The sequence below is a fragment of the Betta splendens genome, chromosome 17 (assembly GCF_900634795.4).
Source record: "Betta splendens chromosome 17, fBetSpl5.4, whole genome shotgun sequence".
Taxonomy (NCBI): Eukaryota; Metazoa; Chordata; class Actinopteri; order Anabantiformes; family Osphronemidae; genus Betta; species Betta splendens.
In genome coordinates, this window is record NC_040897.2 from 166348 (window position 1) to 177332 (window position 10985).

General features: G+C 40.6%; 1 protein-coding gene across 1 annotated transcript; it reads left to right on the plus strand.

Moving 5' to 3' along the window:
- LOC114844627 (polypyrimidine tract-binding protein 2-like) lies at positions 1–10985 on the plus strand. Its single transcript, XM_029132143.3, has 17 exons — positions 1–123; positions 913–934; positions 1084–1135; positions 1456–1619; positions 1709–1780; positions 1874–1945; positions 2035–2193; positions 2333–2443; positions 4303–4471; positions 4723–4800; positions 5278–5390; positions 7111–7144; positions 8720–8812; positions 8889–9005; positions 9166–9265; positions 9369–9446; positions 9611–10985. The coding sequence occupies exons 1-17, from the start codon at positions 116–118 to the stop codon at positions 9738–9740; spliced, it is 1572 nt and encodes a 523-aa protein (XP_028987976.1). The 5' UTR covers positions 1–115; the 3' UTR covers positions 9741–10985.

The window sequence follows — 10985 nt, forward strand, 5'->3', positions numbered from 1 at the left end:
GTTGGTTGACAGTAGCCGCGCAAGGCTAGAAGAAGAAACACGCCCATTTTGCTCACACTGTTGGGCTTCGAATTGAGCCGAAATATCAATACACAGTAGCGGACAAAGAGCTGCAATGGACGGGTGAATATGTCCTTGTTACAGTTATGGCTCCTCGGCGGTCTTTCTACCGCTGTGCATGTGGGACACACAGGATGAACCGCATCCTCCAATAACTCTAAGATAACGTGACGCTAAGTGTTAGCTCAGCTGCGGAGCTTTATTCTAATGTTAGCTAGCTAGTGTGGGTTAGCTAACAACACTACGTCCCAATCAAAAACGTGGGATTCTAACATTGTTTTGCATTTGATGAATTTCATGGAAGAATGTGACTATCTTACCGGAATATTTCAGTAATTGTCTGCCTTTAACAGATTGGCCAGTATAGTATTTTGAAAAGCCGTAGGCGAATGGTTATGGTTCTGCGCAGTGTCACCTTCTGTCGTGCATTGAGTCAAATGTTAGCTACCGTCAAACTGAACAAGCTGCCCGGCCAAAATACCTGCGTTTAATAGTTGCGTGACGATAACAAGCGGGTGGTCTATGTGTTGTTAATGCATTATGCCATTCCTTGACTTATTAAAGGCACCCACAGCCTGTATCAGGTTGCGCTTATCCTTTGTCTGATGCTAATGTTAGCTACGCCCAACCTCTGTTGGCAGCTAAGTGAAGATTCCTTTGGTTAAGACAGATTGCAGCATCTCGTATTACAATAAAACCCGAATGCATATTTAATTCTATTCTATTATACTATATGATGATATTCCTGATGTGTGTATATATAATAAAGCAATTATTTTACACTTTGATCCACTTAAAGAAATATGCAACAATAAATAATCGATATTTTCTTTTTCTTCTACCCACTGGCAGTGATGTTGCAGTTGGTGTGAAGGTAAGCTTTGTCATTGGTTACTAATCTATTGTGAACTCGATATTGTTTGTGAATTGAATGGACGTAGTTTTTTTATGCATATGTTACGATTAAGTATGATGGACTAATGTACACGTCTTTAGTTTGAATTTGTCCCCTTTTTGTTCCAGAGAGGCTCGGATGAGCTCAACATGTACGGCAACAGTCCCAACTCTATGGCCGGTAAGGTTATACCTTTCAAAATGCAGTTTTTTAATATTAAAATGTATTTTTATGTTCTATGAATATATGTGAGCAAATTAATAAGAGGCTGAATGTTACTTTAAAGATAATATAAGCTTGCAAAGAAATCTAGTTAATTCTAATGTAATAACACAGATTTCTCTGTATAACATGTGGCCTGCAGATTATCTACATTTACATGAAGGGATGAAATGATCTAGAATTGTATTCACATTTGTTTCTCTGTGACATTTGTTAACACTAGAGCTCATCACTTTTTTTTCTTTTTATCTTACTTACTGTGTGTCGTCTGGGTTTAGCAAATGGCAGCGACAGTAAGAAACAGCGTCTAGATGAATCACCTCCCTCCAGAGTTCTCCACATCAGGAAACTTCCCAATGAAGTTTCAGAGACTGAAGTCATTGCTCTGGGGCTACCCTTTGGAAAGGTTACCAACATACTGATGCTTAAGGGGAAAAACCAGGTAAACTACAGCAACCAGAGCTGTCATATACAGACTAAAATCAAGACACACACTTAAAGTAATTCAATTCAATGCTTTCCTTTGTTTAGGCCTTTCTAGAGTTAGGTACAGAAGAAGCAGCCATCACTATGGTGAACTACTACACAGCTGTCACACCACAGGTTTGAAATGCACCAGTGTCCATTCATGTTGCATGCATGTTGCAAATGGTACAGATAGTGATCATCATTTGATATATGGTTCATCCCACTTAGGTCAGAAATACGCCTGTGTTTATCCAGTACTCTAACCACAAGGAACTGAAAACAGACTCTGCTCTAAACCAGGTATGCACACAAGTAACTATTCATATCTTAAACCATAGTAGTAGTTATATTAATTTCTGATGTTATGTCATTGCCTTTTTTTCCCTCAGAGGGCTCAGGCAGTGCTGCAGGCAGTGTCAGCCGTTCAGGATGGAAGCTCTCCATCTTCTCACCAAGGTGTTTTGGAGGCGGCTCCACCCCCCAGCCCTGTTTTACGAATTATCATTGACAACATGTTTTATCCTGTGACACTGGATGTTCTACAGCAGGTAAAACCTGAACACTCTACAACTTGCTGTTAATTTGGTGCGCGCAGCCTAGTGATCATTTGTTTTGTGTTAGCTGTTAAATTAATGTCACAAAGCTTTAAACTGTAATGTCAGGTTTCATTTGGTGGTTTTCTTGCAGATCTTCAGTAAGTTTGGGACTGTAATGAAGATTATAACCTTTACCAAGAACAATCAGTTTCAAGCTCTTCTGCAGTTCAGTGATCCTGTGAATGCACAACAGGCTAAACTGGTAGGCTGACAATTTAAATGAACAAATCAATTTTATGATTGGAAGTTAGTAAAACTCCAAAAGAAGTCCAAAAGATTGCAAGTCCACAAGCTGTCCATGGAACGAAAGTAAAAAATGCTGTCAATAAATATATTGTCAGAGTTTTAACCTTCTACACTAGTCAGACGTGGACAAAATTGTTGGTACCCTTCGATCAATGAAAGAAAAACTCACAATGGTCACAGAAATAACTTTAATCTGACAAAAGTAATAATAAATAAAAATTCTATAAATGTTAACCAATGAAAGTCAGACATTGTTGTTCAACCATGCTTCAACAGAATAATTTTAAAAAATAAACTCATGAAACAGGCATGGACAAAAATGATGGTAACCCTAACTTAATATTTTGTTGCACAACCTTTTGAGGCAATCACTGCAATCAAACGCTTCCTGTAACTGTCAATGAGACTTCTGCACCTCTCAGCAGGTATTTTGGCCCACTCCTCATGAGCAACCTGCTCCAGTTGTGTCCGGTTTGAAGGGTGCCTTTTCCAGACTGCATGTTTCAGCGCCTTCCAAAGATGCTCAATAGGATTGAGGTCAGGGCTCATAGAAGGCCACTTTAGAATAGTCCAATTTTTTCCTCTTAGCCATTCTTGGGTGTTTTTAGCAGTGTGTTTTGGGTCATTGTCCTGTTGCAAGACCCATGACCTGCGACTGAGACCAAGCTTTCTGACACTGGCCAGTACATTTCTCTCTAGAATCCCTTGATAGTCTTGAGATTTCATTGTACCCTGCACAGATTCAAGACACCCTGTGCCAGACGCAGCAAAGCAGCCCCAAAACATAACGGAGCCTCCTCCATGTTTCACAGTAGGGACAGTGTTCTTTTCTTGATATGCTTCATTTTTTCGTCTGTGAACATACAGCTGATGTGCCTTGGCAAAAAGTTCGATTTTTGTCTCATCTGTCCATAGGACATTCTCCCAGAAGCTTTGTGGCTTGTCAACATGTAGTTTGGCATATTCCAGTCTTGCTTTTTTATGATTAGTTTTCAACAATGGTGTCCTCCTTGGTCGTCTCCCATGTAGTCCACTTTGGCTCAAACAACGACGGATGGTGCGATCTGACACTGATGTTCCTTGAGCATGAAGTTCACCTTGAATCTCTTTAGAAGTCTTTCTAGGCTCTTTTGTTACCATTCGAATTATCTGTCTCTTAGATTTGTCATAAATTTTCCTCCTGCGACCACGTCCAGAGAGGTTGGCTATAGTCCCATGGATCTTAAACTTCTGAATAATATGTGCAACTGTAGTCACAGGAACATCTAGTTGCTTGGAGGTGGTCTTAAAGCCTTTACCTTTAACATGCTTGTCTATAATTTTCTTTCTGATCTCTTGAGACAACTCTTTCCTTTGCTTCCTCTGGTCCATGTTGAGTGTGGTACACACCATATCACCAAACAACACAGTGACTACCTGGAGCCATATATATAGGCCCACTGACTGATTACAAGGTTGTAGACACCTGTGATGCTAATTAGTGGACACACCTTGAATTAACATGTCCCTTTGGTCACATTATTTCCAGTGTTTTCTAGGGGTACCATCATTTTTGTCCATGCCTGTTTCATGAGTTTATTTTTTAAAATAATTCTGTTGAAGCATGGTTGAACAACAATGTCTGACTTTCATTGTTTAACATTTATAGAATTTTTATTTATTATTACTTTTGTCAGATTAAAGTTATTTCTGTGACCATTGTGAGTTTTTCTTTCATTGATCGAAGGGTACCAACAATTTTGTCCACGTCTGTAGTTGAGACAAAAAAAGGAAAATGTTTTTTAGACACCTAAGACTCTTTGTTTTTCCTTGAAGTCTTTGGATGGACAGAACATCTATAATTCGTGCTGCACTCTGCGTATAGACTTCAGTAAACTGGTGAACCTCAACGTCAAATACAACAACGATAAGAGTCGAGATTACACCAGACCTGACCTTCCTACTGGAGACGGAGAATCAACAAACAAGGATCATTCTTTGTTGGGTAAATATACCTTAGTTCTTATATATCTTCATCACATCCATTCAGATCTTCATCTGCTGTATTGATATTACAAATTTTAAACATTTTTGTGTGCTTTGGTAAATTGTGCATATAATAAATTTTAATGTAGAGGTAATATGTGCCATTAAGATAGATTTTTGTCACAGGATTAATATTTTCTGGACCATGTATCTCTACTGACCATTTTGTTATTACTTGGAAGTGAGTGTTTTGTCGTTCTTGTCCTGTAGGTACTCCGTCTGGAGCGCTAGCTTCCTACTCCAGTGGAGGAGGTTACTCATCATCTCTGTCCATCTCACAGGGTGGAGGTTTGTTTTTCTTTCTTCTATTTGTCCATTAATTCTGTTTGTTTATTTCTGTTTGAGCTTGTTCCCACACCATAATCACCACACCAGAAAAAAAGTACTTATGCTGTAGCTGATGTGATTATATTCTAATGCAATACCAACCTATATATGGCTTTAATGCAATACCAACCTATATATGGCTTTAATGCAATACCAACCTATATATGGCTTATAGTGTTTTGTAATGAAGTAGGCTGTCACTTAAACTGGGATAATGTCTCAGGTACTAGATAGATGTTATAGCTTTATGAACATAATGCTTAGACTTTTTAATGGTTTCAGTGCATGAAACACAGCTGACCACTGTGTAGAAGCAGACCCCTGCTCACCACCTGGTGGTTTGGATTGTAGGGCTGATTGATGTGTATTGCATTTTTGTACTATTTTGAATTCCACGTTTGATTCTGATCTGTTTCTGGTTTTGTGCTTTGTAAACAGGAGCTATTAGTCCCCTAAGCGCTGCTGCAGCTGCTGCTGCTGCTGCAAGTCGTGTTGCTTTGTCTGGGTCTGGAGTGTCAGGAGTCCTGCTGGCTTCCAACCTCAATGAAGAGGTAAACTAAACATGGCCATTATTTAAAAAAACTGTGTCTAACACTAATCATTTTAGTAATGACTAATCATCGGTTGTTAAGCCAACAATGCTGAATGATTTTCTGGAGTACTTGTCGTAGTTTGAGTTTCTGTGTGAATGTGTGGCTTTGTTTACCCACAGCATGATTTATGATGCATTTTTCACGTAGTTCATTATTATACTCAACATGCATTACATTCAGTTTAACTGTCACCTTGGTGACAAGGTGTGAATTGTTCAGGAAGATGGACTGTATCACGATTTGTTTTGTCTGATTCTTTGTCCAGATGTGAAAAATTATGGTGCATTAATGTTTGATGAAACATTTGAATCTGCTTTCTAGAAAAGTTGAATTTACCTTTAGCTAAATTATATATTCATGTTTTCATGAAATGTTTGCCTACAACCGTAGACACTTAACTTCTGTTAATTCTTTTATTTCTGCTCTCACAGCACTTGAGTGGGTGTGGGTTGCATCTCTCTCACAGAGCCTTTCTCTCTCTGTCTGTTTCTCACTTGCTGCTGTGAGTAGTGACTCCAAAGTGGAGTGGGGGAGGCGCTTTTCTGCCCCCTTCTGGTGAAGTCTCCCTGCAGCAGCTTTATCCTGCTTATTTCAGTGACGACTAAAGTTCTGTCTGCGGTTTGGGAGCAGAAATACAGTGCAGTGGCCAGGGAGTGCTAGACTGTGGTGTGTACTAGACCACTTTGAATACTGGAGCAAGGATTGCGAAAGTTACATTGAAACCAGTGCTTGCATCTTGTACCTTTTCATAGAGAACAAAGGTGCATAGCACTTTTGTGTGTGTAGAAGCCTTTAGCATTATTTTTGTAGTGTGTAGTGTTTCCGGGCTTTATGGGGCATTATGTTAGTTGTGTCTTCTTTTATGTTCAGTTGTTTCTATTTTTTAAGATGTGATTATTGCTTATACACGGTCCATCAACACATGACCTCATTGGCCAGCTTCTGCCTCCTTTACGTTTTAAATCTCCTGACACACTCTTCTTTTATTCATGTATTTATTTCCTTCACAGATTTTGTTTATCTCCCACCACTAAATAATATGAGAGAGAGAGAGAGAGAGAGAGAGAGAGAGAGAGAGAGAGAGAGAGAGAGAGAGAGAGAGAGAGAGAGAGAGAGAGAGAGAGAGAGAGAGAGAGAGAGAGATAGCCTCTCGAGAGATCTGCGATGAGCGACTAGAGAGAGCTCTCATATATAGCTCTAGAGATTAGAGAGAGAGAGAGAATTCAGACTCCGTTGATGTTCCAGTGATGCTCTGTTTACTGACCTCTGCTTTGGTTTTTGTCCTCCTCTCCTCCCCTCCCTTTCCTTTCCCTCCCCCTTGCCCTCCTCCAAGCACGACCCCCCCCCCCCCCCCCCCCCCCCCCCCCCCCCCCCCCCCCCCCCCCCCCCCCCCCCCCCCCCCCCCCCCCCCCCCCCAATTTTGACCTTTTGGCCTTTAATGTTGCGCACTTCTCTAAATGCCCCCTCCTTCTCATTTTCTACCATCTTCCCTCCTCACTGTTCTCAATCTACCTATTCCCCCACACTCCACCTTTGCTCAACCTCTCACCATCTCGGAAACCATCTCCCCCCTCGTCCAACGCTGGGCGGTCTGATCTCTGCCTTCGTCTCTCCTCTTCCTCCTCCTCCTCTGCTCCTTCTCTTCCTGTCCTCTGCTCTGCGGTCTCTCTCTCTAAAGATGGTCACGCCTCAAAGTCTCTTTACCCTCTTCGGTATGTTCAACCTCTACTATTCTATCTGTATATCTCTCTCTGTTAATCCAGTTTTTGTTTACTTTCTTCGGTGATGTCGTGGACATGCTTATTTCTCTATATCTTTCTGTATCTCTGATTCTTCCTCTACCATATTGTGCACTGCAGAGTTCAAATCTACTTGTCTTCACATGAGTCTTAGAGATGTCTTAGGTCAGCTTTTCTCTTAACTGATGAGAGCAAAGACACCAGAATCATTCATGTGTTCCTCTGAAATCAATTTATTATACACTAGACTAGACTTAGCCTTTATTATGAAGCAGATTTGATGGTGAATTTGAGATGAGGATTCATTCTATTGGAATGAATAAGGCCTAGTCTTATCCTAAAACGTGATAACCCATATTCACAGGGTGAATTCAGCTGCATAATGTTTTCCAAACCTGACCTGAAAAGTCTTTCCTTTATTAAACAAATCCAACCTTGACCTGTGACCTGATGCCATTCCAGTAACATTGTCATTGCTGTGCTTTCCATCAGCTGGATAGTGACAGTCATGGATAGTGGAGCAGAGGAACCAGAGAAACCTCCCGCATCATTTATCATATATATTGTATATGATGATGGAGCTTACAGTATGTAAAGGCTAATGCATTGGGCACGGCCATACATCTGAAGCTGCACCACTGAAAACTGATACTACCTGATACTTCTGTGTCTCAGATGACCTGCGTTGTCCCTCAACGCCTCATTTGGTGTGTCAGCGCTGCAGGTGGCGAGCGGCTCAAGCTGCAGCCCATTGATACAAGCTTTCCAATGAGTTCTAATGTGACAGCAGGACGGGTTTAATTAGCTGGATTTAAATCCACAACCCATCTTCATCCCGTCATCACACCAGTGTCTGTCTACCAGGAACACCTGAATAACTTTGGTGTTTTTGTTCTCTTCATTTGATTACGTCTATGGAGTCATACCAGTCGACTCACAAAGACCCATTGTTGCCTTTAAAACCTCTGCATCTCCTCCATTTCTTTTTCTCTAGAGTTTGTATTATTCTGGTAGTTGAGTTATTCTGACACTCAGATTAGACATAAGACACATTAGGCACGATCAGTCCAGCTGTTTTTATCTGGCTCATGGAAGAGTCAATCATTTTCTTTAAAGCGCATGTTATATTTTAAGTTAGTCCCTAACTCTTGTACCTTTACACCATTATAGCTTTACACATCTATTTACCTAAACCATATCTCTTTATCACATGCTTTTGTGTCCAACAGTAAAACATTAAAGGTCTGAGCGCTTTCAGCCGTGTCAATGGTAAAGCTCAGCCTTAAGAGTCTGACAGTCTCACTGCTTGACAGTCACAACAGAAAACTTGGTTGTACGAAAGAATTTGAGTTTCTAGTGGAAGTCTAATGGGACGATTTCATCTTATAGTTTTCATTTGTCTTTCTAAAACTAACTTGATTCTTTCCATCCTTCACAACTCTTTTTATCTTCGTCGGCTCCATCTCTCCTGCTCTGTCTGTTCTGTCTACCCTACCCTCTTCTGCTCTCTCTCTTTCTTTCTCTCTGCCTCTGTCTGCCTGTCATCAGGAGTCTACGGTGATGTTCAGAGGGTGAAGATCCTCTACAACAAAAAGGACAGCGCTCTGATCCAGCTGTCCGATGGCAACCAGGCCCAGCTTGGTGAGTTTGTATTGTCATCCACTAGTACTGAGCTGTGTAGATTTGGCTTCTTGACCTTCTATTGTTCATTCTGTAGCTATGAGCCATTTAAATGGTCAAAAGGTGTTTGGTAAAGTGATGAGAGTGACGCTGTCAAAGCATCAAACCGTGGCTCTGCCCAGAGAAGGACTGGATGACCAACTATTAACTAAAGGTAAAGGCATATCTGTACTCTAGACGTCAACGTGTTGCTACGTTGCTGCCTGACTAATTGATAATTCAGTGATGTAGCGTAAAAGCTAGATCTTCGTCTGATTACAGCTTGTTAAGTTTAAAAATAACAAGGCAACATTTTTATCTTTCCTGTCCAACAGATTTCTCTGGTTCACCACTCCATCGCTTCAAGAAGCCCGGATCCAAGAACTTCCAGAACATCTTTCCTCCGTCTGCGACTCTTCACCTGTCCAACATCCGGTAATAAATGTCTACGTGTTTCTCTGCAGTTCAACCTTTTCTGTGCATCAGCTCAGTGGATGCCGCCTTGGGTTCATGGCTCATTTGCTTTTTGTCTGCTCAGAGACGGCGTTGGAGAGGACGACCTGCGTCTGCTTTTTTCTAACAGTGGCGGATCTGTGAAGGCCTTCAAGTTCTTTCAGTAAGAAACGGATATTTAGTATGTCTGTGTATAAAGGAGGATGTATATTGACTGCTAATGTGAGCTTGGAGTGAAGTGTTCTAGAGACAGACGAGGAATGATAACTTCTACTGCTGGTTCTGGTTTCCTCGGTCACGTTTGTTTGTTTTTTTTTTCCCAATCAGGGATCGTAAGATGGCCTTAATCCAGATGTCGTCCGTAGAGGAGGCCATTCAAGCACTGATGGATCTTCACAACTATGACATGGGTGGAAATCACCACCTCAAGGTTTCCTTTTCAAAGTCCACCATCTAATGTCTCTTGCTCGGCGCCGGAGGAAAGAAACGCAACAAGTGACTAGGTCGATACTGTTGTTCTTATTAGAACAACGCGTTTGACTGTGCTCTCCTCAACGTTTTAATGAAGTAGTACAGTGTTTTTATCACAAATGTGAAGTCCAAAGCTTACGATTCTAATTTATTTTTAGTTAAATTACTGGAAGAATCTGCCGTAACGAACCAAGCTGGTTTTCAGGTGTTTGACCTAATGATCAATCTTACTTTTCTTAACATTGTGTCGCTGCATCTGCTTCTGTCCTCCAATCAAATGCCTTTTTTGAAAGCCAAAACTATTATTGTTCTTACACTTGCTCACTATTCTGAACTTTACCGCTTGTTGTCTTTCGGGCAGCATCATCCAGTTGACTCATCCAAACCTCCCACGGTTAGTTTGTGTCTTTGTTGCTTCCTGTGTTTGGAACAAAATGACACTTTTCGTCCAGCTACAAGCATAAAGGAGTCAAATGTGTTTTAGGCGTGGTTAACTTGGCTCTGTACTCTGATTTGCAGTGTAAATACGACGCAGCATCCAGCGGTGGGAGCTTGTGTGCAACTTTAGGGATTTTGTTCTACAAACAATCACTTTTAAAATTAGAAGTGAGATTTTAAATATTTAGTAACTAGTATGGAGTTGGAAGGATTGACACTTTTTTAAAGCACTGTAGTGATCTGTGAATCACTTAGCTTTTTTCACATAATGCCGCTTTGCTGCAAAGATGTTTTAGGGCTTTTTTTTCTTTTGAGTCTGGGGACAACTGAATAAATGTCCTGTATGTAAAAACCTAACCTAACAAATTAACATAACGCTGATGCTCCTGAGTTTAAGTCAGTGAGTGTGTGCACACGTACTGTACACAGAATGCATGCTGAAGTTTAGACGGTGGTCTATGATTCGAACTTCACAAGAAGTCGTGATTGGACCAAAATACATTTCTCTGTCTTGGTTTCAATTAACACATTGTTTTACACATAGTGTTAACAAAAGTTCATTTTATCATCAATATTGGAAGCATAAAACACAAACCAGCCTGCTCCTCTCTCCTGTAACATGAACTCAGAGGAGACGCACAAGTAAACTAGCTCTGTCCTTTTTTCACTCTGATTTATTGTTGAACACTTTCTTGAGATTGTTAAGTGTTTTTTTTGTAAATCCAAGTTCAGTTTCTTTTGTGATAAAATTTCAGATTAGCAAAAATTAAACATGTCTTTTCTACAAATCTGA